The 25,107-nt window shown below is 38.5% G+C and overlaps 1 protein-coding gene across 1 annotated transcript in view; it reads left to right on the top strand.

Moving 5' to 3' along the window:
- The first annotated feature begins 2,634 nt into the window (after positions 1-2,634).
- LOC131160118 (peptide methionine sulfoxide reductase A3-like) overlaps positions 2,635-25,107 on the top strand; it is a 31,359-nt gene continuing 8,886 nt past the window's right edge. The window contains exon 1 of the mRNA XM_058115461.1: positions 2,635-3,231. Within this exon, the coding sequence (XP_057971444.1) occupies positions 2,731-3,231 (501 nt within the window). The 5' untranslated portion in view covers positions 2,635-2,730. The remainder of the gene's footprint in view (positions 3,232-25,107) is intronic.

The raw sequence follows: 25,107 nt of genomic DNA, 5'->3' as shown, positions 1-25,107 counted from the left end.
CTTGTAGAGAACTTCGCCAGGAGCGTCGTGGTGGTTTCGGTTTGTCGATCCGGCGTAAAACTAACCCGGAATCGAAGAGAGAGAGTCGTAGGAGAGAGAGAGAGAGAGAGAGAGAGAGAGAGAGAGAGAGAGAGAGAGAGAGAGAGAATGAACTCACATCCACCAAAAATCCAATTAAATTTGGATTTTACCTTCAAAGCTTCTTAAAGAAGCTTGTGTTAATTTAATAATATATATATATATATATAATAAACCTTAAGTAAAGTAAAGTAAAGTAAAGCTTCTTTAAGAAACTTTCATACCTTTTATATATATATATATATATACACACACACACACACACATATATATATATATATATATATATATACATGCTTTAATATTTATATATATATATATATTTGTTCCTTATCATACTGTTCATTTTACTTATTAATTTAATTAATTAATTTTATTTTATTATTTTATTATTATTATTATTATTATTATTATTATTATATATATATATTTTTTCCGGTTACTACATTTTATAAAATAATGGATTTCTCTTGAGTATACATCTAGTTTCGGATTATAATTTAATAGGAAAAATCTCACTTACAATTAAAGTTACAGTTTGATTTAGTTTGATCAATCAGTCAGCTAAGTTTAGTCTTCAAACCCCATAACCCAATCATAAGAGTAAACATTACTTATAGTTAATATGCCAAAATGAGTTTTTTATTTTTAAATTTTTATTTTTATACATATTTATATATTTATGTGAACATTATCACATTTAGTAGGCTTAAATGATAATTTGAAGGAAAAACATAAAGGAAAGTATGCACATATATATATGAACAAAGTCCCTTTTAGAATACCTAAGTAATGATTTACAGGAAAGATATAAAGGAAAGTATATATATATATGGGTATTTAAATGAAAATAATTTATAAATGTGTTATAGTTGTTCAAATGTAGTTTTTAATGGTTACAATATTAAATATTAATTATTAAATAAATTTTGGTATAGTAAAAATCATCTTAAATTACACACTAATAATAATCTTACTTATTTATTGAGTGTCGTCTCACCCAATTATTTTCTCACTTTACAGATAGTTTTGAGGAGCATACCGGAGTCAGGCATAACAAACACGTGGGTGAGATTAGAGAAAGTAAATTAGAATAAATACTAGTATAGTTTTAGTTGGAGATGTTTTTATATTTTGGAATTTTTGAGAATGTCAATTTTGTTATTGGAGATATTTTTGTAACACAATTAATTAGTACTTTGGTATAAAAATATTCGAGATTTTATTTATTTCCGATGTCTAGATTTATTTCGTATTTAAAGAAAGTCATGCCCTAGACCCCCATCGGGTTCGAAGTGCGACAGTACCATTCTATTAATAAAGCTAAGTAATAATATAAAGTATATGAAATATAAGATGATAAAGAAGAAGAATATATAAGACTATGGAGCGAAGAAATTGAAGAGATAATGTTGCTATTATGCGTGCATTTAATGTATATGTAGATAATGAAACGAGACGTATTTCAAAGGTGTTTATAATGAATATAATATGTTTTATGTAAAGAGATAAATTTTTTTAAAAAATGAAATATTTTTTTATAAAAAATATAGTTAAAAATAGTAGAAATTAAAATAAAGATATTTTTAGGAATTTTTGAACTTTTAAAAATACTAAATATATTGAAGATTTGTATCCTTCTTCTCTACATAGGGTCGAGCCTTGCATTGAGATGATTTATCTCATATATTTAAGACATGGGTGAAATAAGTACATCACTTGCCTTCTTTACATGATTAAACGTAACTATCTCATATGTCACTTGCCTTGTACGAATTCTTTAAGGAATAAGTGTATCACTCCATGTAGTCTATTAGACTAAAATTTTTACGTAATAGTTCTCAATTAATATACCCAAATAATAATACAAGAAATATAAAACAACAAAGAGGAAGAATATGTATAAGCCCTTAGAGGAAAAAAAAAAGAGGTTAATGTTATTGTTATGCTTGTTTTTAATATATTATATTATATTTACAATGGCATTTCTATGAATAGGAGAGAGATAGCTGTTAAAAAATTTAGGCCTTTTTTCAAATATGATTAAAATGGTAGAAATTGAAAGAAGGGTATTTTTTGGGAAGCTTTTGAGCTTTTTTTAGATATTCAAATATATTTTTAAAAATTATTTAAATGAAAATAAAAAATATAGTAAAATTTGTATTGCACCTTTGTTTGGAGAAGATAAAAGATTAAATCTTACACTAAATTGACATGAATAAGGGATTTATCTTGTCTAACTAAGCACAAGTCTTATATAAATCACGTTTTGTTAGACTGATAAGTAATTTTTAGTTCCGAATGTTGTTTTAATAATTTTTTATGAATTAGGGTAATAAAAAAAGTAATATTATCTTCAATTTTTTTTAATGATTTAAAAATAATAATTAAAAAAATAAAATATTAAACATAATCTAAGCGATGGTTAAATAAAAATGAACACAAAGTTAAAAGAAGAATGAAAGTCAAAATTTTTATTTAAAAATGAACGCAAAGTTAAAAGCATGGACTGAAAAAATAATTAAAGAAAAAAACAAAGCGGAGGCTTACAAGTTGCAACACAAGTATTATTATACAATAAAAAATTCCCCTCATCAACTCACTCTCGTTTGCTTCCCCAAGATAACAACCCCCGCGAGCGCGTTGCCCACAATGCTCAAAGCCTCCCCCTCTCTCTGCTCCGCCGCCTCGCCTCTGCTCCTCAGCTACTCTGCCCCCTCTCTTTCCTGCCTCCCTTTTCTCTCCCTCTCTCGCTCCAAGCTTCCCTCATTCTCTCTCTACAGGCCCCCGATGAGCTGGTTGGGAAGGCTAGGGTTCGGCGCCAGAACCCCGGACGCCGCCGCCGCCGACTCGTCTTCCGTTGCTCAGGGCCCCGACGACGACGTTCCCGCGCCAGGACAGCAGTTCGCGCAGTTCGGCGGCGGGTGTTTCTGGGGCGTGGAGCTGGCGTTCCAGAGGGTGGCTGGGGTGAGCAAGACCGAGGTCGGCTACAGCCAGGGGTTCCTGGACAATCCGACCTACAATGATGTGTGCTCGGGGACTTCGAACCACTCGGAGGTGGTGAGGGTGCAGTATGATCCGAAAGCGTGCAGTTACGAGAGTCTGCTTGATGTGTTTTGGGCTAGGCATGACCCCACCACGCTCAATCGACAGGTGAGTTTGATGGGTTTGTGGTTTCTTGGTTCGTTATTGGTGGGCCTTCATTTTTTTTAAAAAAATTTGGGATCGTTTTACTCTGTGAATATAGGTTGGATTTTGATGATTTTGATTGGTAAGCATGTGGTTTTGTGATTAAATCGTTATATGTTTTGGGATATTTGTGTCGACAATGAAATTGCTGCTGGGTATTGGTTAACTTGAGGGGTTTTGGTTGATTAGGCGTGAGCACCTCCCTTACCTGACAAGTGGGTTTGTGCTTACTTGGTTGGTTTTGTGTGTTCCGAGGGGTGGTTGAGTATGGTACGTGGGATTTCAGTTTGTTGTGGTCAAATGGTGTTTTTAATTGGTAGATGTGGGATTTTCTGTATGAATCATATTTACGTTGTTGTAGATTAGTGATGAGACTGAAATTGCTGCTGCATGTTGGTTAATTTAATGGGTTCTGGTTGATCTTGTGTGGAGACCTCTTTTCTATCTGGTTTTGATTGAGGAATTTTGGCATTTTATGATTAATCTTTTTTCTTGGTTTTGTTTGATGTCCCCTGCAAATGATTCCTTATTTGATTGTTAATTATGGTTATGGTTTCTGAAAACAATTCTCTTGTGAGGAAGTGGTCATGGTGTTTCCTGTTTAGCTTTGTAGTAATATGTGACTCATATGTTGAGTGGAAGACATGTACAAAGAGAAAAACATGAAGAAAATAAAAATGCTGACTTGTAGGAGGAAATCGTTGATGGTTTGATTTAGTTGCAGTGAAACAATTGATTGTTTTGTGATGTTACATCGACTGTTTGCTCTCGATATTTAACCATCGACGGTATGTCTGCAAACCGTCAACGGTTTGGCTCAGTTACTTAGCGTTTTTAAATTTTGAATTGGGACGTTGGATAGGTTGGGTTTTGGAGGGAAAGTCTCCAGGAAACTTATATACATGGTTTTAAATTTCCACAAAATTGTTCAAATTTTTGTCGAAATTTCCGATTTCCATCACTCTTGACATCGAAATGGCAGTCAATTTCCGTCTTGCATAGTTTCCATCAAAATATCAATGAATCATCCGAAATTTATCCAAATCTCGAAATTTTAATTATACGATGAAATTTCGTCAGAATTCAAATGAGAAATTTAGGAGTGAAGTGAAATTTCTATCGTAATTTATTTTATTTATTTTGTTGAAACAAAAGATTATTACAAGTGTTTTTGAAATTATATGAAAAAATAAACTTACAGTAACATTTTATTTAACCATTTATGTTTATATTATCATTATTTGTACAATAAATAATATTTAAATGAATTATGAATTTCATTTGTATGAACTGAATATATTTAATGTACATTATCTTACAAATATGTTTGATACACACACTATTTTACAACTTTTTCACCTCATACAAAACATAGATGTATTTAATTTGTAATATATAAGTCTTAAAACTTATATTATTATGTTTGTTAACTATTTCTGAAGTTTCACAAAGAATTTTATTCTTTAATACAAATTTTCGTTATTTTTTCAAATTAAAATTGAAATTGACATTGAAATTGAAATTTTCGTCGAAATTTTCGTACTTTTAAGTTTCAAAATTTGAGTCGAAATCGAAATTTAAGACCTTGCTTATATATAAATGTTGCTTATATATACATGTTGTATGATGTAACAAAGGGTCTTTGGACACAAGATAGTGTAAAATTACATTGTTGATTGCTTTCGTGGATGTCGGCATTGACGAACCACGTAATTCTTTGTGTCATTGTTATTGCTTTCATTATAATTTGCGTGATTGTTGTTCTGTATACTTCACCGTTGGTTGTTGCGTTGTAAGATCAATTGTTTCCACTCTGCATTCAATTTTCACAATAAATTGGTATCAGAGCATTGTTGTAATGGCTTCTGGAACTTCTTTTGCGAATTTCGATGTTGTCAAGTTCGATGAAATAGGAAACTTCGGTTTATGACAAAGAAGGGTTAAGGATCTATTAGTGCAGCAAGGTATGGTGAAGACTTTATACGGAGTTCAACCGAAAAGCATGGATGAAACAAGTTGGAATGAATTGGAAGCGAAGGCGGTGTTGACTATCCGACTTTTTTTGGTCGATGACGTGCTGTATCACGTCATGGATAAGGAATCTCCCGTGGTTGTTTGGTAGAAACTTGAAAGCCGGTATATGTCTAAGTCTTTATCGAACAAGTTGTTTCTTGAGCAAAGATTGTATTGGCTTAAGATAGTGGATGGTTCGGATTTGAACTAACATATCAATGTATTCAATCAGATAACAAGTGATTTGATGCGGGTTGATGTGAAGTTCGAGGAAGAAGACAAGGCGTTGAGGCTATTGAATTCCCTACCAGTATCTCATACGTATGAAAATATGGTTACTACTCTAACATGGGGTAAAAAAACCTTGAATTTGGAAGAGGTAACAAGTGCACTGCTGTGTTTTCATCAAAGAAAGAAGGCCAGCGATGAAATTTCACATGGTGAAGGGCTTGTGGTGAAGGGTAACCAGGAATGTGGGAGAAGCAAGTTCCAGAGTGGATTGAGTGGTAATAAATCTCGGTTGTACTCCGGGAAAAAGGACATAAGGTTTTTTAAGTGTGGAAAAATTGGGCAAATAACAAGAGGGTTTGTCAAAATCTGCGAATTTAGTGGAAGAAGGAGACTCAGGGAGTAGTGATGGTGATATGCTTTCTGTTTTATTGGGTTTAAGACGCCTCACGAATTCTTGGATCCTAGATTCAAGATGTTTTTATCACATGACACTAAATAGAAATTGGTTCAGCACCTACAAGTTAGTAAATTCTGGTTTTGTTCGAATGAGAAATAATGTTTCATGCAAAATTATTGGAATAGGGAATATCAGAATTGAAATATATGATGGTGTTGTGAGAACTTTATGTGATGTAAGGCATGTACCGAATTTACGGAAGAATGTGATTTCATTGGACATTTTAGATTGTAACGGGTATAGTTACAAGTCTGAAAGTGGGATAATGAAGGTGTGTGAAGGTGACTTGATGGTGATGAAGGGACATAAATTAGCGGAAAATAACTATGCACTGCAGGGCACCGCAGTTGTAGGTGGAGCTGCAACTATAGAATCTGAGTCAGATAACACTGTTCTGTGGCATATGCGGTTAGGGCATCTGAATGACTACATTTATTCAGATGTTTGAGGGCCGGTGATAGTAGCATCACAGGTTGGACATATATATTTCATGAATTTATCATGAAATGTCTTGGTATGCTTCATGCGGCACAAGTCAGAGATGTTTGACAGGTTTAACTTGTGGCTGAGGTGGAAGACTGGACTGGGAGAGAGATCCTCAGGTCAGGCATTGGAATTGAGCATGCTGGTTCAATTCAAGGATTTTTGTGAGCAGTATGGTAGGTTGTATGTAGGGCTTGCAAGGAACTTCTTTGTAGAGTTAGTGTGTATGACGTATTTCTCGATTAACCGATTGCCAAGGGTATCACTAGATGGGAAAGTTGTAGGAGAGGTTTGGACAGGTTATGCGATAGACTACTCCTGTCGAAGAGTGTTTGAATGTTCAGCCGTGCACGTTTTTAGCGAGGAGAGATTAAAACTTGATGCAATGTCTAGACGATACATCTTGATGGGGTATAAGAAAAATGAGTTTAAGTTGTTTGATCTAATGACAAACAAGGTGGTAATCAATGGAGGCATGACTTTTGGTGAGAAAGCCATGGTGCAACGTACTTATGTAGATGAAGAGAAAAAAGTGTCAGAAAATTGCAGCAACAATGAGCATGTGATGCAGTGGAATTACAGACTCAGGGCAAAGATGACATTGTTCGTAGTGCAGGGAGTTATAGCTTGGGAGATCAACATGATCTCAAAGGATCCAAATGCAGTATCAGGCCACCACTCAGGTATTAATTTGATGTTCTGGTGTTATATTCATTCATTATTACCAGCGAGGTTCCTACTTTTTTTCAAGCTGTGGTCCACAGTAAAGTAAAAAATAGATGGGTTAGTGCTATGGTGGAAGAGATGGAGTTACTGCATAAGAATTAGATGTGGAAGTTGGCAGAGCCTCCAGAAAAGAAGAGGATGATAGGATGTAAGTGGGTGATATTTCTATTGTTTTATATAGATAACATGTTATTTGTTGAGAAGGTTTTGATTGACGCTAATCAGTTGGGAACTCTGTTGAGAAAAAATTTTGACATGAAGGTTTTGGATACGACCAAAAAGAGTCTTGGGTTGGAGATTTGCAAGGACAGAGTTGTAGGGAGATTGGGTTATCTCAGGGTGGTTTTGTGGATAGGACTGCAGGGAGATTGTAGGTTGGTTTTGTGGAGAAGGTGTTGGAGAGGTTTAGCATGATTAATGCAAAACCGGCCACCGGTACACCATTGGCAAATCAATGTAAATTGTCTACTGCTCGATGCTCAAGGGCGGACAATGATGTTCGGGACGTTTCAAAGGTCCCCTATGTGGGTGCAATGGGTGTTTTGGCAGGCAATAGAGTGATCAGTCAATTGTGAGATTTGTGGATGCAGATTATACAGGGGGCTTTGATGACAGAAGGTCTACAACATGGTATGTGTTTTCTATTGTGGGAAGGCCTATTTGTTGGAAGTCCATGGTATAGTCTCAGGTTGCATTATTTGCATCTAAGTTGGGGTTCATGGCAGAAACCGAAGCTACCACGGACAAGTTCAAGCTTAGCTTGGACTTGGTTTTTGTCTCCAATTGCTAGACGGGAGGCGATCCTAACCTATCCAACCTATTGTCCCAAGGTGGAGCAGCGGGTTTGTGTTTTCAATTTTCTTCTAAGGGGCGTATATTCGCCAAGGTGGAGATGGTTGTAATGTGTGACTCATATGTTGAGTGGAAGGCATGTACAAAGAGAAAATATGAAGAAAACAAGAATGCTGACTTGCAGGAGGAAACCGTTGATAGTTTGGTCCAGTTGTAGCGAAATAGTCGACTGTTTTGTGATGTTACATCGATTGTTTGCTCTCGGTATTAAACCGTCGATGGTTTGGCTCGGTTACTCAGCATTTGTTTTCAAATTTTGAATTGGGACGTTGGACAAATTGGGTTTTGGAGGGGATGCCTCCGGGAAACTTATATATACATGTTGTATGATGTAACAAAGGGTTTTTGGACATAAGAGAGTGAAAATTACATTGTCGATTGCCCCTGTGGATGTAGGCATTGCCGAACCACGTAATTCTTTGTGTCATTGTTATTGCTTTCATTATAATCTGCGTGATTGTTGTTCTGTATATTTCATTGTTGGTTGCTGTGTTGTAAGATCAATTGTTTCCACTGTGCATTCAATTTTCACAACAAGCTCAATTCCCTTTGGCATAACTCATAAGGTAATTTGTAGCAAATAAGGATTGAGCGTGGTGGGTGGAATGCAAAAGCTGGTGCTAATGTAACCTTGTATGCTTGTGGAAATTCATTTTTTATATATTTTGCCATATTCCCCATATGTGAGATATGTATTTGGAATGGTTAAATATTTGTTTCTAGAAGGATTTTTTGGGTTGGGGATGCTTTTTGATCAAGTTTGCCTCATCATTGTATTTCTACGGTTCCTGATTCCCCTATTGTAAATTTCTCTTTTGTTAGGAAAGTCCGACTATTTGAAACTTTCATTTCACTAGAAATTTGAGTGAAAGAGTGATTTTGAACGTATGGTGTTGTTGTTCAATGTTCTTATTCTTTTTGCTTTTTGTGTGGGGTGTGATGGTAGAAGATGGGTATTGGACTTCTCTAGTATGTTTTCTTGCAAGAACTTTTTCACCCATTTGATCTGTGATTCCAATGTTGTTTCTTTCCATCTTAATTCTTTTATTTGGAAATCTAAGTTTCCTGCAAAATCAAGGTTTTCATCTGCGTTCTCCTGCAAGGCAGCCAACCCCACCCAGTGGAACTTAAGGAGGTGGCTAGGAGATTGAGTGCTTGAAGGGAGGTGTTTTTATCCTTTGAGGCATGTTACTTTGATTCACTTAGTTGTCGTTTGCAAACTTGACATGGAAAAATCTTTTGTCCATGATTGTTTGGGTTTTGCTTTTATGTCCTAAAAAAATTGGGTTTTGGGAATTTATTGTGCAAATGGATTGAGCAATGCATCGCCATATCGTGCTTCTCGATTCTCGTTAATGGCTGCCTTATGGTTACAAAATTCTTCCTTTCCTCAAGGGGTTTGCATCAGGAGATCCCCTATCTCCTTTGCTATATCATTATAATGAAGGTCCTCAGCCTCTTGTTGCAAAATGCCACGAGAACAAGACTTTTAAAGAGGTTGGCGGTTGAAGGAAAAGGCAGGGAGATGGAAGTTCCTCACCTCCTTTTCATGGATGATACCATGATTTTCTATGAGATGAAGGCTCATTATACCCTTAATTTGAAATGCCTCCTTTGCTTCAAAGCAATTTCTAGTTTGTAAGTCGATAGTGGGAAAAGCATAGGGAATATGAACGTGTTGTAATATGTGGATCATATAGAGTGGAACACGTGTACAGAGAAAGCAGGCGGTACGGTACAAGGGTATTTGGGGAATTTTTCTAATACCTCTGTATGGCTAAGGTTACTATAAATACATATGATGTAACCATACTTTGATATAGTGAAATTCAGCCGCCGCTCGCTCCTGTGGTTGTAGGCATATTGCTGAACCACGTTAAATCCGTGTGTTTTTGTTGTTTTTTCTATCTCTTTATTTTTTTTACTATTCATCATAATTGCTGCATGTTTCACAAAAATTGGTATCAGAGCTCTGGTCATGATGCTTGGGATTTCTTCTGCGAAGTTTGACATGGTCAAGTTCGATGGATCTGGAAATTTTGGATTATGGCAGAGGAGGGTCAAAGATTTGTTAGTGCAGCAGGCCATGGTGAAGGTGTTATGTGGAAAGCAGTCGAAAGGCATGAACGACATAAATTGGAAGGAATTGGAAGCGAAGGCTGTGGCAACTATCAGACTTTGTCTGACTGATGACGTGATGTATCATGTCATGGATGAGGAATTACCGGCCTCAGTTTAGTTGAAACTGGAAAGTTAATATATGTCCAAGTCGTTGACGAATAAGCTTTATCTTAAGCCGAAACTGTATGGTCTTAAGATGTAAGAGGACTCAGATCTAAACCAACATATCAACGTGTTCAACCAGATGATTAGTGATTTGAAGCGAGTTGATGTGAAGTTCAAAGACGAAGACAAGACGTTGATATTACTGAATTCCCTACCTGCTTCTCTTATAAACGAAAATTTGGTTAATACCTTGATTTTGGGGAAAGAAACTCTCGAATTAGAGAAAATCACAAGTGCTCTATTAGGTTTTCATCAGAGGAAGAAAACTAGTGATGAGAATTTACAAGGAGAATGGCTTATGGTGAGAGGTAACTAGGAACGTGGGAGAAACAAGTCTTAGAGCGGATCGAGTAACAATAAAACATGGTCTAAATCCAGGAAGAGGAAGGATGTACTGTGTTATAAGTGCGGGAAAAAGGGGCACATAAAACGAGATTGTCTAGAGAAAAAGAAGGGGAATACAAAGAATAAAGAGGGTCCATCAAAGTCTATGAATGTAGTGGAAGAAGAAGACTCAGAGAGCCATGAACGGGATATGCTTTTTGCTTCATCCAATTTAAGATCATCTCACAAGTCACAGATTCTTGGATTCTGGATTCAGCATGCTCCTGTCACATGACACCGAATAAAGATTGGTTTGACACTTGACACCTACTGGGTAGTAAATTCTGGTTCTGTTATGATGGGTAACGATGCATTATGCAAAGTTGTTGGAATAGGGAATATCAAATTTAAAATGTTTGATGGTGTTGTTAGAACGTTGTGTGATGTTAGACATATATCGGATTTAAGGAAGAATTTGATTTCATTGGGCACTTTAGATTGTAATGGGTTTAATTGCAAGTCTGCAAGTGGAGTAATGAAGGTGAGTAAAGGTGTCTTAATAGTGATGAAGGGGCAGAAACTAGCAGGAAATATTTATACATTGCTAGGTACCACAGTTGTCGGTGGAGTTGTAGTTGTAGAGTTTGAGTCAGATAGTACAATCTTGTGGCATATGCGGTTAGGTCATATGGGTGAGCGTGGGATGATGGAACTTCATAAGAGAAATCTATTGAAGGGTGTCAAAACATGCAAGCTTAATTTCTGCAAGTATTGTGTTATTGGGAAACAAATTTGGGTGCGGTTCAAGACAGTCACACACAAGACAGAGGGAATTCTTGACTATGTTCATACAGATGTTTGGGGGCTAGTAAGGGTAGCATCACGTGAAGGACATATGTATTTTGTGAGTTTTATTAATGACTGCTAATGAAAGGTTTGGGTGTACTTCATGCGGCACAAGTCAGAAACGTATACTAAGTTCAAGTTATGGAAAGCTGAAGTAGAAAATTAGACAGGAAGGAAGATCAAATGCCTCAGGTTCGATAATGGTACTGAGTACACATATTCAAGTTCACGGAGTTGTGTGAGCAGCATAGGATTAAGAGACATTTCACAGTACGCAAGACACTACAATAGAATGGTATAGCAGAAAGGATGAACAGAACAATAGCTAAAGGAGCTTGGTGTCTTAGGTTGAATGCAGGGCTTGCAAAGAACTTTTGGGCAGAAGCGGGAATATGACATGTTTTTTGATTAACAGGTCACCTAGTGCAACACTAGATGAGGAAGTTGTAGAGGAGGTATGGACAGGCAGTGTGGTAGACTACTCTGGTTTGAAAGTGTTTGGATGTCTAGCCTATGTGCATGTTTCCAGTGAGAAGAGATCGAAGCTTGATGCGAAGTCTAGACAGCGTATTTTTATGGGGTATTAGAAAGGGGTGAAAGGCTTCAAGCTCTAGGATTTGATGGCAAACAAGGTGGTGATTAGTAGAGATGTGGTTTCTGATGAGAAAGTCATGTTGTAGCGTACTCAGGAAGAAGAGAAACAGGTGCCAAATAATTGTAGCAGCAATGAGCATGTGGTGTAGGTGGAGCTAGAGACCCATGGTAGAGAAGACAATGTTCAGAATGCAAGGAGTTCTAGCTCAGGAGGTCAGCAGCATCGCAGTATAGCTATAGGCAGGTTTAGACGCACTATCAGGCCACCCACTAGGAATGGTTTTGAAGATTTGGTTTCTCATGCACTCATTACTAGTAGCGGGGATCCTACTACTTTTCAAGAGGTAGTCCACAGTCAAGAGAAGAGTAGATGGATGGATGCTATGGTGGAGGAGATGGAGCCCTTGCATAAGAACCAGACATGGGAGTTAGTGGAGCTTCCAGGGGGGAAGAGAGCGATAGGATGCAAATGGGTGTATAAGAAGAAAGAAGCAGTATCAGAAAAAGAGGGAGAAAAGTTCAAGGCTCGTTTAGTAGCAAAGGAATACTCACAGAGGAATGGGGTTGACTATGATGAGATCTTCTCCCCTATGGTTAGACACACTTCCATTAGGGTAGTGTTGGGTTTGGTAGCACATTTTGATATGCAGCTGGAGCAGATGGATGTAAAGACAGTTTTTTTTCATGGTGATTTGGAGGAGCTGATTTGCATGGTACAACCAGAAGGGTTCAGTCAGCCTAGATAGGAACACTTGGTTTGTAAATTGAGGAAATCACTTTATGGGCTGAAGCAGTTTTTGAGGCAGTGATACAAACAATTTGACTCCTACATGATCCGAATTGACTACAGGAGATGTGAGTATGATTGTTGTGTTTATGTGAGAAGCCTTGATGATGATTCATGTATTTTTCTGTTACTTTATGTGGATGATATGTTGATTGCTGTGAAAAGTATGAGTGAGGTCAACAAGTTGTAGACTTTGTTGAGCAAATAATTTGACATGAAGGATTTGGGTGCGGCCAAGAAGAATCTTGGGATGGAGATTCGCAGGGATAAAGCTTTTAGGAGATTATGGTTATCTTAGCGTAGCTATGTTGGGAGGGTGTTGGAGAGGTTCAACGAATCATTTTAGATTGTCTACTGCTCAGTGCCCGAAGACAGATGATAAAGTTCAAGACATGTCAAAGGTTCCATATGCTAGTGCAGTGGGGTGCTTGATGTATGTTATGGTTTGTTCAAGACCAGATTTGGCACAAGCTGTCAGTGTAGTGAGCAACCTTCTATCAAATTCGGGACGACAACATTGGAATGTGGATTTTTAGATACTTGAGGGGTACTACAGACTATGGCATCATGTTTGACAGACAACATGGTGATCCTTTTAGTTGTGGGATATGTGGATGCAAACTATGCAGAAGACTTAGATGACAGGAGGTCTACCATAGGTTATGTATTCACTTTTGTTTGGGGGGGGGGGGGGGACTATTTGTTGGAGGTCCATGGTTTAGTCTCTAGTTGCACTATCTACTACTGAGTCAGAGTATATGTCAATGGCTGAGGCTACCAAGGAAGCTTTGTGGCTTACTGGGTTGGTCAAGGAGCTGGGTATTCAGCAAGGTGGAGTTCAGTTGTATTGTGATAGTTAGAGTGCCATTTATTTGGCAAAGAACCTGGTATATCTTGCGAGGACCAAGCACATAGACGTGAGGTTTCACAGGATTGGGGAATTGGTTTTTTCTGGTGAACTATTGCTTGAGAAAGTTCCCACTTCTAAGAATGCAGTAGACATTAACGCAAAGCTTGTTACCATAGATAAGTTCAAGTACTGCTTGGACTTGATTAATGTCTTTAGATGCTAGATGGGAGGTGTCCCAACCTATTGTCCTAGGTGAAGTTCTAGGTTATGTTTTCTTTTTCTCCTAAGGGGTGAATATTCGCCAAGGTGGAGATTGTTGTAGTATGTAGTTCATATCGAGTGGAGCACGTGTACAGAGAAAACTTTGGGCTTGTAATTTATTGTTTTATTGGTTGGGACGATTAATAGGTTGGGGGTGCGGGGCAACACCCCCGCGGTACGGTACAGGGGTATTTGAGGAAATTTTTTTAATACCTTTGTACGACTAAGGTTAATATAAATACATGTGATGTAACCCTATTTTGATATACTGAAATTCAGCCGCCGCTTGCTCTTGTGGATGTAGGCATATTGTCGAACCACGTTAAATCCGTGTGTTTTTGTTGCTTTATCTATCTCCTTGTTTTTAGTACTATTCATCATAATTGTCGCTCGTCTTATGACAGAACGACATCTTTTTGGCTGGTGTCATGGATTGCAAGTTGGGGACCTTTCCTTTTAACAATCTTGGGTTCCCTTTTTGGTGCAAAGTTCAAGGGAAAAAGGATCTAGGAATCTATTTGTTCAAGGATAATAAAGAAGTTGGTCGGCTGAAAGCAAAACTCTCTCTTCAAGGTGGAAGGCTCCCTTTTATCAAAGGCATTTTTTGACACCCTATAGCTGACTTCATCCCCCTATTCCCCATTCCTTGCTAATCCATTTCCATGTTTGAACTTGGGACAACATCTCGCCACTTATTTCCTAATTTTGTGTTAGTTTCAACTTAGCTTGCGACAAAGATGCTTTGGTGAGTATTATGTTAACACTTCGACAATGGGATAGTTTCATGAACACCCCTTTATGAGGAATGCCCATGATTGAGTGCTTGAATCTTTTGCTATTTTCTTTGGTTGCTAAATGTTTTGAATTGGACCAACTAGTATTGTCAACATGTGCGTACTGGGGATCTGGCGCCTTTATAGGGATGTTGATCCAAAAATGATTTTGTGGTTTTGATTTAACTATTTAGGTTCTATGGTATCGCCACTAACCTTTTATTTATCCTAGTTGTGGTTAGACCTCCTAAGTACTACCAATTGATTAGTCCCTTAAGATAACCTGTGGCCAAGGAGCCTATAGTTGTGGTCTACTTAATTAGAGTTTAGAGTTATTAGTTTTAACATTGAATCCAAGCAGACCGTTTAGCCAACATGTTTGGTGACCATTTTTTGAAAATAAGGCTAAGTTTCTTTACCCAAGCATTAGTTCCCTAACTTACCCATTTTGTTTTTTGAAGACAAAGTCGTCACTTTATTTTTAGTTTTAAAAAGGTTAAAAAGAAAGGAAAATACTTTAAAAAGTTGAGTTCGGGAGTACATTTGTGAATTGGGAAGGTAACCAAATAATTTCCTAAAATAAGGAATTAGCTGGTTATGTACCTTATTAACACTTGTTCTACAAACGATTATCGCAGCTATATATGTGTGTGTGCATCTCCCCAAGGAAACATTTTTCTAAAAATAAACTCTTGAAAATTTGTAAAAACAATGAAAGAGGGTAAGGTGCAATCGACCTCTCTGTGGAGACCAGTTGACTTTGCACTTGTTCTTGGGTTAAGTGGTCGATTGGCCCATGACGGGTGGAGTGGTTGACTGTTTGTAGCAGAATTGCACCTTTTGTTTAATTTTTATGAAAAAGATATGTGACCCAAACCCATGAAAAATGGTATTTCATGGGATCCATGCAGAGTGTGACCCTTGTGGAGACCCCAGTGCTTCGCTATCTTTCCATTTTCTCTGTATTTTTTTTTTAACTAAATACACAAAATGAAAGCACAAAAAAGAAAGAGAAAAAGTTTTTGAGTTTTTTAAAAATTTGGCTGGACCTATACAATGTTCAGGTTGCCTACATGCCTTGCTTGCAAGAGGGATCAAACCATTGTAGTTTCCAAAAAATATTTTAAAGTGAATTTAAATCACTTTTTGGGTTTTTGGAAGAAAACCTTAGATTTTTTTTTTCTTCCTGAAAAGTCACATTTTTTAAGAAAAATATTTGATTTGTGATTTCTAGAAAACATCCCTGAAAATGCTGCTTTTTTTAGAAAACCAATCTTTTTAACCTAAAAGCCGCATCATGGGTTAAAAACCGCATTTTTTTTAAAAGAAAGTTTTTGATTTTTTTGGACAAAAAGGCCATAAAACCTGTAAAAGGCTGATACCTTGAAAAAGTTGTTCCCCTCCCAAAAAGGGCGGTCTTTAAAATTCATTCAAAAGCTGCATAATGTACAACATTTTAACAATCGCCTTTTTTCTGAAAACAATGATTTTTGATTTTTTTAAGAAGAAAAACCATAAAACTGACAAAACACCAATTGAGGAGACTTGATTCAATATGACAAAAATCTTAGAATCTCAAATTCATAAAAAAACCTAGAAATCAGCCCATAAAGGACCAGCAATTGGTCTTTGTATTAGCTAGTCAACTGTTTATACCAAAACTTGACAGTGGTCGACCACATGTAAGCCCCTTATGTAAAATATTGTATTCTCATACAATTTTTGTATACTAAATGCATTAATCTACTCTAAAACAATCCTAGATGACATGCAAGCCAACAATATCCGCATGCAAATGTAAAAAATATGCTAAGAGCTCATGCAATTCCCTTTTGAAACTTGAACTTTTTTTTTTCGAAGAAAACATAAAAGCCACTTTGATTTGAAACATGCATACTTATCACATCACAACCTACATTCTAACATGGCATTCTAGAACTCCCAACATCATGAAATATACATGCAAAATACATACAAAACCACATACATACTCATGAAAATGTAAAATAAAGCTTGCTTTTAAACTTTGAAAGAGAGTATAGGGACTGAGTTGAAGTGCTAAGTGTCACGGTCCGACTATTTTCACACCGTTGTGAAGGGCTGTGCGGCGCTAGCTAAAACACTCTTGCTTAACTAGCCAGCCTATCGTTTACCAACATTCATCCACGAAGCACTTTCATTAACATTCATTCAGATAGTAGCGGAAACAATAATCAATTCATGAAAGTCATGGCAAACAAGCAGTAACCATTGAAGAAAACGTAATTCATTAACAAATCCTCCGTTGACATGTTGTACTTAGCGAGAGAGGCAAGTAGGCTAAGCACGTTGACAATTGCTAGTGAGTTTTACAATGATTGATGAGCACTCACCCTCCCCTAAAGAACTTTCTGGGCTATTCTCACTCTGGCACTAGGAAACATCAAAGTAACCGAGGAGTTATACTGCCTTATTTGGCTTATAATGAAATAAATACTGGAAAATAACCCTACACTAGTATTTACATGATGGAAACTCATCCCAAACACATGAGACAAGCGGTCACAGGCAAGCATAATGCCCTGAACAAGTTTAGCTCGTGACATTCTCCCCCACTTATGCGGTCGACGTCCTTGTAGACTTTGACGCAAGGTACACTTCTACTTCGTCTACGAACGGTTGCATGTCTTTCGCAGAAACCCATCTAATTTCTTCGTCACCAAGGCCTTTCCACTTCACTAAGAATTCCTGCCACTTCTTCCTTGAGGATGTGAAAACTCTCTATCTGCAAGGATTTCTTCAACTTCACATCTATCAGGTTGCACTGTACTCACTTCTGCTCTGGCTGACTGATTTCTGCTTAGATCGTCGGTGTCGGCGTTGTATGGCTTGAGGTAGCTGACGTGAAACACAGGATGCACTTTCATCCAAGTCGGAGGGTCGATTTTGTAGGAGACCTTCCCGACTTTGGCCAAGATGGGGACTCGTCCTTCATATTTGCGTAGTAGTCTCCTATCTCGTCCTCGTAGTGATTGAACTGTTTAGGATTGAGCTTAACAAGCACCAAGTCACCTATGTTGAAGTGCTGCGGTCTTCTCCCTTGATCTGCTCACTTCTTCATCCGCTTAGTAGCTTTCTCGAGGTAGGCTCGGACAATCTCAGCATTCCTTTTCCATTCTTTGGTAAAGACGTACGCCCTGGGACTCTTTCCTCTGTACGGCTCGTCCACTGTGTGAGGTAACAGCGGCTGCTAGCTTGTAACAAGCTCAAAAGGACTCTTGTTGGTTGTGGAGAACTTTTGGGCATTGAAACAGAATTGAGCCACATCAAGTAGTTGCACCCAATTCTTTTGGTTGGCGTTGACAAAGTGGCGCAAGTACTCTTCAAGTAGCCCATTGAATCTCTCCGTTTGTCCATCTGTCTGCGGGTGATAACTCGAAGAGATTTCTAGTTGTGAACCGAGGATTCTGAAAAGTTCTGTCCAGAAGTTTACGGTGAATCTTGAGTCTCGGTCACTAACAATGTCGTGGGGAACACCCCAATATTTCACAATGTTCATAAAAAACAACTGTGCTGTCTCCTTTGCCGAACAGTACTTCGGTGCGGCTATGAATTTACCATATTTCGAAAACCTGTCTATAATAACAAGTATAGACCTTGCGTCTCCCACTCTGGGCAGGTTGGTGATGAAGTCCAATGAGACACTTTCCCACGGTTTGGACGGTACTAGTAGGGGCTCCAACAGCCCAGCAGTTTTCCTCCGCTCAACCTTGTCTTGTTGGCAAGTGAGACAAGTTCGGGTATAATCAACCACATCATCAAGCATGTGCGGCCAATAGTACCCCCGCTTCAATAAGGCCAAAGTGCGCTGCCATCCAGGATGTCCGGCCCACATGGTATCATGACATTCCTTCAGCAATGTCTTCCTCAAATCACCTGCTTGTGGCACAAAGAGTCGGTTACCATGGGTTATCAGTAATCCATCTTCCATCCAAAACTGTCGTGCCTTCCCTTCTTCGGTAAGTTTCATTAAGTTCTGCGCAACTGGATCTTGGGCTAAGTCCTCTTTGATGCGCTCCCGCATCGTTGTGGTAACAGTACTTGAAGTCAAATGTGTTACCATTTGTAAGGTCACCAGTTCGGCCTTTCTACTCAGTGCATCCGTGACTTGGTTCAATCGCCCCGCCTTGTGCTCAAATGAGAAATCAAATTCTGCCAAGAATTCTTGCCATCGGCCCTGCTTGGGTGTCAACTTTGGTTGTGTGAAGAAATGGCTAACCCTGAATTATTTGTTTTCACCACAAACCTTGTCCCAAGTAAATAATGCCTCCACACACGGAGACAATGTATCACCGCTAGCATCTCCTTCTCTTGAGCTGTGTACTTCCGCTCCGCTTCACTAAGCTTACGGCTTTCGTACGCAACAAGGTGCCCCTTTTGTACCAAGACTCCTCCAAGGGCGAAGTCTGATGCATCTGTCTGTACCTCGAAGGGTTTCATGACATCCGGAAGAGCTAGAACCGGATCTCTCATCATGGCATCCTTCAAGTCATCAAAGGCTCCTTGGCACTCCTATGTCCAGTTCTACCCATGACCCTTCTTTAGTAGTTCTGTCATAGGGGCCGTTCTTCGTGAATACCCCTCTACGAACTTCCTGTAGTAGTTGGAAAGGCCAAGAAAGGAACGCAACTCTTTCACTGTTGTTGGGATCTTCCATTCTTGAATTGCGCTTACCTTCTCCATATCCATTCTGATATGACCTTGGTCAATCACATAACCAAGGAATTTGATGCTCTTCTGAGCAAAAGAGCACTTCTCTTTCTTCACATATAGACTGTTCCCCTTCAGCCTATCGAACACCTTCCGTAGATGCTCTTCATGTTCCTCTAGAGTGGAACTGTAGACAACAATATCATCCAGGTACACTACAACAAACTTGTCAAGGTACTCATGGAAAACCTGGTTCATCAAGGTACAGAATGTTGCAGGTGCATTCATCAACTCGAACGGCATCACCAAGAATTCATATGCCCCATACCATGTCACACAAGTAGTCTTCGGCTCATCCCCATCAGCAATTCTCACCTGATAGTAGCCTGACCTCAAGTCAAGTTTAGTGAAGTACTTGGCGTGACTCAACTGATCCAATAAATCAGCAATCAACGGAATAGGATACTTGTTGCACACTGTCACCTTGTTGAGCGCACGGTAGTCTACACACATCCGCAGGCTCCCATCATGTTTCTTCTGAAACAGCACCGATGCTCCAAATGGTGCTTTAGAAGGGCGAACATATCCCGCTTCCAATAATTCATCAAGTTGCTTCCTCAATTCTGCTAACTCTGTAGGCGCCATTCGATATGGCCCTTTTGTAGGTGGTTTCACTCTTGGAAACAACTCGATCTCATGCTCCACATCTCGTAGTGGAGGTAACTCGTGAGGCAACTTATCTGGCATCACCTCCTTGTACTCATCCAACACCGCTTGGATAGTTGTAGGCACCAGCTCTTTGCCTACTTCTTCATCTACCACCACCGTGGCTAGATATGTCTGCTCTCTCTTCCTCAAACCTTTCTTGAGTTGCATGGCTGAAAGGAACTTCCCATCGTCTCCTTTCGTTGCAACAGCTTGCACCATGCACGGGTGATCTTTCATCAGACATAGGAAACCAGCCGAAGGCATCAGCACTGCCTTCGTTCCCCTTAGGAACTCCATTCCCGACTGGAAAGTCATCCAATGACACTGCTGTGAAATTCACATGACCTTCCTGCTGCCCAAGCTTCACAGTAACTTGCTTGGCTACTCCCAGAGTAGGCTGGGCTACAGAATTAACTGCTTTCATGCGTCCTGTATCCTTTTCTAAGGATAAGTTGAGTTTCCAAGCTTCTGGTTGCGAAACAAAGTTATGGGTAGCCCCGGTATCCACCATAGCGCGGGTGCTCTTCCCATTGATTCTCAAGTCCACAAACATTAGCCCTCTGGCTAGTGTAACTTTTGGGGCTTTCGCCTGCTTTTCCAATGCGCTCACCTGCCGCATTGCACCCATCCTCGGGGTCTCATTTTCTTCCCCATCGTCTTCCACTACCTGTTCGGCAATGGAAGCCTGTAAAGCATTAAGTGATGCCTTGTGAGGGCACTCAAAAACTCTATGAGGACCTCGACATAAGAAACACTCAAGTTTACCCTTTCTCTTGAGTGTGTTGAACCCTCGAGACAACGAAGCTTCCTTTGAGGTTGATGCTTTATAGTCGGCTCCCCCACTCTTGGGTTTGCCTTTCTTGAAAGACTTTCCATTGTTTCCATCTCCGCTAGATCCTTTGGACAAAGTGGTATTCTCTCCAGCGTAGTCAGTCAAGCGTTTTGCAGCAGCTTGTGCGGTAGACAAGTCTTGAACTCTTTGTCTATGAAGTTTAGTCCTTGCCCACGGTTTCATCCCCTCAAGAAAATAGAATAACTTGTCCTTCTCTGACATATCCTGAATATCCAACATTAAAGCAGAAAATTGTTTCACATATTCCCTGATTGACCCCGTATGCTTGAGATCTCTCAGTTTTCTCCTTGCATTATACTCAACGTTTTCCGGAAAGAATTGGGCCTTGAGCTCTCTCTTCAAGTCTGCTCAATTCTCAATTACACAGTTTCCATTTTCAATGTCATTGTACTTAGCACACCACTACAGTTTGGCGTCACCAACCAAGTACATGGTTGCAGTATCCACTTTCATCTGTTCTGAGGCCATCCTTACAGCGCGAAAATACTGTTCCATATCAAACAAGAAGTTCTCTAACTCCTTAGCATCACGGGCACCCCCATACGTCTTGGGTTCAAGTACCTTGGTCTTACTAACTCCTGGAGTGTTGGAGTTCCCCATAGCAAGAACCATCAGATTCACCTTTGCATCCAGATCAGCCATCCGGGCCTGCAAAGTTTCCACAATGTGGTGAAAGTCCTCTGACATTTCACTTGTCAAACTTGCTTGATGTTCTTGTGATCCCATCACTTCATCAAGAAGTCCCCTCAGTTGGGCCATCTCGTTGGCCATATTATTGGTTCTCTTCAACCTGTGCTTCCAGTGCACTAAATCTTTCAGCATTGTTTGGTGCCATGGTCAACTACCAAAGCTTCCAAAATCCCACAACGAAGGTAACTGAATTCTCGTAGCAACTGAGCCTTGGCTCTGATACCAAATGTCACGGTCTGACTATTTTCACACTGTTGTGAAGGGCCGTGCGGCGCTAGTTAAAGCATTCTTGCTTAACTAGCCAGCCTATCGTTTACCAACATTCATCCATGAAGCACTTTCATTAACATTCATTCAGATAGCAGCAGAAACAATAATCAATTCATGAAAGCCGTGGCAAACAAGCAGTAACCATTGAAGCAAACGTAATTCATTAACAAATCCTCCGTTGACATGTTGTACTTAGCGAGGGAGGCAAGTAGGCTAACGTTGACAATTGCTAGTGAGTTTTACAATGATTGATGAACACTCACCCTCCCCTAAAGAGCTTTCTGGGCTATTCTCACTCTGGCGCTAGGAAACATCAAAGTGACAAAGGAGTCATACTGCCTTATTTGGCTTACAATGAAATAAATACTGGAAAATAACCCTATACTAGTATTTACATGATGGAAACCCATCCCAAACACACAAGACAAGCGGTCACAGGCAAGCATAATGCCCTGAACAAGCTTAGCTCGTGACACTAAGCCACGTAAGGACAATGGGAAAAGCACAAAATTCTCAAGGAAATTGCTAAGGAATGAAAAGAAAAGGAAGGAAATGGTAGAAGAGATGATTTCACATGAAACAAAAAAGAACAAATGTAAGCACCAAGGGCTTCACAAATTCTCTGTTTTGCAGGTTTCCTCAACCTCTTTCCCCACTGCATGTATGCCCAAAGATGGCTCAAAGGTGGTCTATATATAGACTACCCATTTGATGAGAAAAAATTCAAATTTTAAATTCAACATTTGAATAAATAACTAATAAATTATCATGTGCGAGACAAAATAGTTTCCACGGACCTGATCGTTGCAGGACACCAATCAACGATTAGAGACACATGGCAACACTGGTCGGAACCATTCAATCAGAAGAAAACACAACATTGGTCGACCGCCTAGAAGTGGCTTGTTGATTGCTCTGAAACTTTATTTTTCTCTTTGGTTTATCTTGAGAACTTAATTCCTTCAGCTCGATTGTTATAGTTTTGGTCCAAAAATGACTATCGACAAGTAGTAAGTGTATGCGAGGAGAAGGTACTAGTGCCTTCTAAACACCCATTCAACAAATGATACATGATTAGTCTAAGATTACCTTTAAATTTAACTGAACAAGTCTTGGTTTTTTTCTTTTATGCATTTTTCAATTCTTAGATATTGGATAGTCTTGCATAATAAAGCAACTATCCTCACCTTGAGAGTTACAAGAGCATGCACAAGACAATTCTTGGATGTATCATCGATTTGTTTTGAGTATGTGTTATTCTTTGTTTTTTTTCCCTCGTTTTTATTTGTAATTACCCATCCATTATACATAGGGTGGCCTTGCGCAAGACATAAATCACCCTCACCTCAAGGTACCTTGAGGTCTGTCCTCGAATTAATTGATTAGGGTTCTTTACGTCAATCAAGATACAATTAGACGATAAACAATCAAAATAGGATGTCAATCTTATTATGCAAACAAATAGGAAACAATATCCTCTATGCAAGGTAATAAAAATATCTAAAAGGGGATCAAATTCAAGAAGGCTAGTGCAATGATTTCTTATAAGTACAAGGAAGTTAAAATCACATGTGCAATATTGCCCTAATGCTAAGAAAAATCTACCAAAATCCCTTGAAAAACACCTTTCCTAAGTTACAAGATTCAGCTTCTCAAAGATAAGAAAGAAAAAACAACAAAATCAAATTCGTTGTGCGTATGGGAGAATCCTCCCTTTTGATTTTTTTTTTTTTCCAATTTTCTCCTTTTTTTGGTTTTTTTTTTTGCAAATTTGGAAACCCTAAACTATGAAAATGTAGAGAAGTAAACCCAAAAGCTTGAAAATCTACGCTAGCAATTTTGTTTAGAACCTGTTCTTATAATTTTGGTGTTTTTTTTTGGATTTTTTAAAAATTTAATGAGGAAATTGGAAGGCAGATAATTCTAATAAAACTAGAAATAGTTATAATTGCCTTTCTTTAAACAAAATAAAAATACAAATTTTATTTTTTAAAAATATTTTTCATTTTTTTTGGATTTTTAACTCAAAAAATAATATTACTAATAAGTATAATTGTCACCATTTAGACCACGAAAGCCTTGTCTTTTTATTTTCTAATTTTTAAATTTTCTGATATTTTTTAATGATAAATAATTAGTGAATTGTCAAAATAGCTCAATAAATGGCCCAAAAAAGGAATTGAATCTTTTCTATTTTTTTTTTGCTTTAAACTATTTCTAATTAATTAAAGTGAAATAATAAGGGGAAAAAAGGGAATAATGCATGCACATGTGTGCATGGAGTCACCTCCCTCTAGAGTTCATCGTGTCCCAACCGCGGCTATGGTTTCTGCAAACCCTAGCTATAGCACCCTGGTGTGCCACCTCCATGCTGCGACCCACCGCCCATCATTGCCTCCATTAATGTTGATGTTGCTGCTGTCTGCTGCCGGTGCTGCCACTGGCTTCTTCTTCTTCTTGCAGCAGTTTCGTCACTGCTGTTGCTTGCTGCTCTGCCGAACGTTATCTCCAGCCACTACCGTGTCTCTAGAGTAGTAAGGCTGGAGCTATATTGCCTCTCTCTCACTCTCTCTCATCTTTACTCTTTTGCTTTTTGACGACCAATATGCAGGGGCTAAGAGTCTAGATTTGCCTGGACCTAGGCTGCCACTGCCTAGCCCTTTGACCAGAATTGGCTAGGAAGAGGGTCACACACACACACTCTCTCTCTCTCTCTCTCTCAGGCTCAATTTCCTCTTTCTAAATCATTCTATCTCTAAATTTTTATGTTGATTTTGAGACAATAAAGAGAAGCTTGAGAGAATAAGAAGAAAGAAAATAGAGAAGATGAAGGTGATTCGATGTTTATACTAGGTGAATATGAAGATTAATATGTGTAGCATAGTTTGAGCATCGCAAAGAGGAAGATATTTTGATGCTTGTCTTAGAAAATAATTTGTGTAAATCGATCAAGAACATGCAATTGAGGTACTAATCAACATGCAAAATTTCACATTCAAAACATAAGTACAGCGTCAAAATCAGAATAATGGAACCTAAGTATGAGCATGATGTAAGGACATTCATGAGAAAGGTTCATATTCATGAGATACAATGATAGTGAATCAATGATTAATAAAATCTTGCAATTTCTGCTCTAAAAGTAAG

Source organism: Malania oleifera, chromosome 7 (genome assembly GCF_029873635.1).
Source record: "Malania oleifera isolate guangnan ecotype guangnan chromosome 7, ASM2987363v1, whole genome shotgun sequence".
NCBI classification, from domain to species: domain Eukaryota; kingdom Viridiplantae; phylum Streptophyta; class Magnoliopsida; order Santalales; family Ximeniaceae; genus Malania; species Malania oleifera.
Note: the sequence above shows the minus strand (reverse complement) of the source record. Positions and strands in the feature narration are given on the sequence as shown.